General features: G+C 33.8%; 1 protein-coding gene across 1 annotated transcript in view; it reads left to right on the top strand.

Annotated features, from left to right (window-relative positions):
* The window catches only part of LOC106879367 (cysteine-rich venom protein), a 49,630-nt gene that overhangs the window by 31,108 nt on the left and 16,294 nt on the right, over window positions 1-2,228 (top strand). The window contains exon 5 of the mRNA XM_014928889.2: window positions 1,851-1,945. Coding sequence (XP_014784375.1) covers window positions 1,851-1,945 — 95 coding nt within the window. The remainder of the gene's footprint in view (window positions 1-1,850; window positions 1,946-2,228) is intronic.

Genomic DNA, 2,228 nt, shown 5'->3' with positions numbered 1-2,228 from the left:
TCGATGGTCTCATTTTGTTGTTGGCATATACGACATAATGGGGAGCTGCCGTTATTATTATTATTATTATTATTATCATTATTATTATTTTTGCGTGTATCTTCTCTTGCAGTTCCTGATAATTAGATTATCAATCAAGAGTTGATCCTTCGTTTCCCGGCTACATTTCCGGCACCCTTTCTGTTTGATAGATTGCAGCCTACTTTTTTTCAAGTATCAGCCCGTGTTGTCCCGGGCGATAACTGATCAGGCATTTATTTTGTTCAGTGTTAAAATGTTTAACACAACACCGCTTCTGATTTCTTCGAATGGATAAGCTTTTCATGTCATAATCTCATGAGGCTTATAAAAGTATAACATTCGCCTTTTCATTTTATTAGTTTTATTAGTACTACTGTTTTGTAGTGTGTTACAGACTGATTAATTTGAAACACTTTGTGTTCGTTCGGGAGAAATTGTATGTTTTTGTTTTTGTTTTGTTTCGCTCGTGACATGTATTTTTAGGCTGGATGGGGTACAGTTCGTGTTTATGTGTTGTGTACACATTATTTATGTTTCTTATAAATTTTAAAATGTGTACATGTATGCATAAACAGTTGCATTTATTAGTACTAAATTAATTTACACTAGCGGGAATCGTGAATATTTCATGACATTAATAGTAAACCTATCGGGTTATTTCTTAAAACTTTATCCAAAAAAAAAACTGAATACATATCCTGTGTTGTTTCTGTATGGAAAGTTATTCGCCCATCTGCTAATCAGTGAAAAGTGAAAGTACTTGGAATACGATGATTACTTAATGCGCTTTATATATACACTTTATATACTGGATGTACAATTTTATAGACTTAATACACAGCACTCATTACATAAATATTCACTTTTATTTTTCTATCATTCTCATAAAGAAATTAAAAAAATACCCCTACAGAAAATACAACCATTAGCTACGTTTCATATATCTGCGATGGAGATAAGCGCGAATATTTCACGCAATTGCACTTATGTGCATGCGATAAGTGATAGGTGATGTAAAGAAATTAAACACGTTTCACTATTTAATCACCTCCAACACCACCATCACCATCATCATTATCTCTCTCTACCACCCTCTGTCTCCCTCAACCACCACTTCTCTTTCGCTCCCTCTTCACTCTCTTCCCCTTCGCACTTTGTTTTTAACCTCACCATCAGAATCTACTAAAATTATTACGTTCCCCCTACTTCATGTCAGGGTCGTTTCTTTCTCTCGTTTTCACTCTCCGTTTTTTTTCCTGTCTTTTTTCTTTCCCCTGTTTCTTTTTCACTCTTCGCCTTATCCTTTTTTACTCTCTACCTTTCATTCTCCTCCTTTTCCCTTTAACTAATACAATGCAATCAATACAAAGTCATTCCCTTTACCTCATGCCATGGACGCTACTCCCTCCTTTTTTCTTACTCCCCAGTTTTTCTACCTCCTCTTTTTCTCACTCCCTCTTTTCTTTATCCGCCTTTTTCTCTAATCACGTGAAAGCGTTTCCGACGGGCTAAGTAACGCAATGTCAAGCAGTATTATTATAAGACGTTGGTTTCGACTTTTTACACATGTTACATTGAGACAACTTGGGTAAGAGAAAGAAACTATGATTTATAAAACTATAATTTTTGAATGCTTTGTTACCCTGCTTTAAATTATCTTTTCCCGTAGTTGCATGGCGAAGTTTTCCTACCAATGCGTTGATATTTGTTCTATTAAGTTCATTTTGTGGTAAGAACTACGTAGCTTACGTCCAAGTTATTTCGCCATGAATTCTTTATTATTATTATTATTATTATTATTATTATTATTATTATTATTATTATTACAGGAAATATACTGGGATGCAAAACTCATCGGTTGTGGAGGAGCATATTGTCCTAATACTAGCTTGCCATATATTTTTGTCTGCGATTACTTCGCTGGGTAAGTACAAGACGAAGATTTCGTCTGCTATACATATGTTTTCATTGTTTTATTCATTTAATTTTTCCTCAGCTTCAAATGCAGGAACATTTACAAATGTACTCCGATGTTAAGCTTGATGTTTTAGTATCGGCATGTTTTATATACCCATGCTTTTTGGAACCTGTAAACACACGCACGCACAGGCACACACACATACACACACATACGTACATACATACATACATACATATATATATGTATATATGTATATATATATATATATATATATATATATATATAT

The sequence above is a fragment of the Octopus bimaculoides genome, chromosome 1 (genome assembly GCF_001194135.2).
Source record: "Octopus bimaculoides isolate UCB-OBI-ISO-001 chromosome 1, ASM119413v2, whole genome shotgun sequence".
Taxonomy (NCBI): Eukaryota; Metazoa; Mollusca; class Cephalopoda; order Octopoda; family Octopodidae; genus Octopus; species Octopus bimaculoides.
The sequence above is the reverse complement of the archived record's forward strand: the minus strand, read 5'-3'. Positions and strand labels throughout refer to the sequence as shown.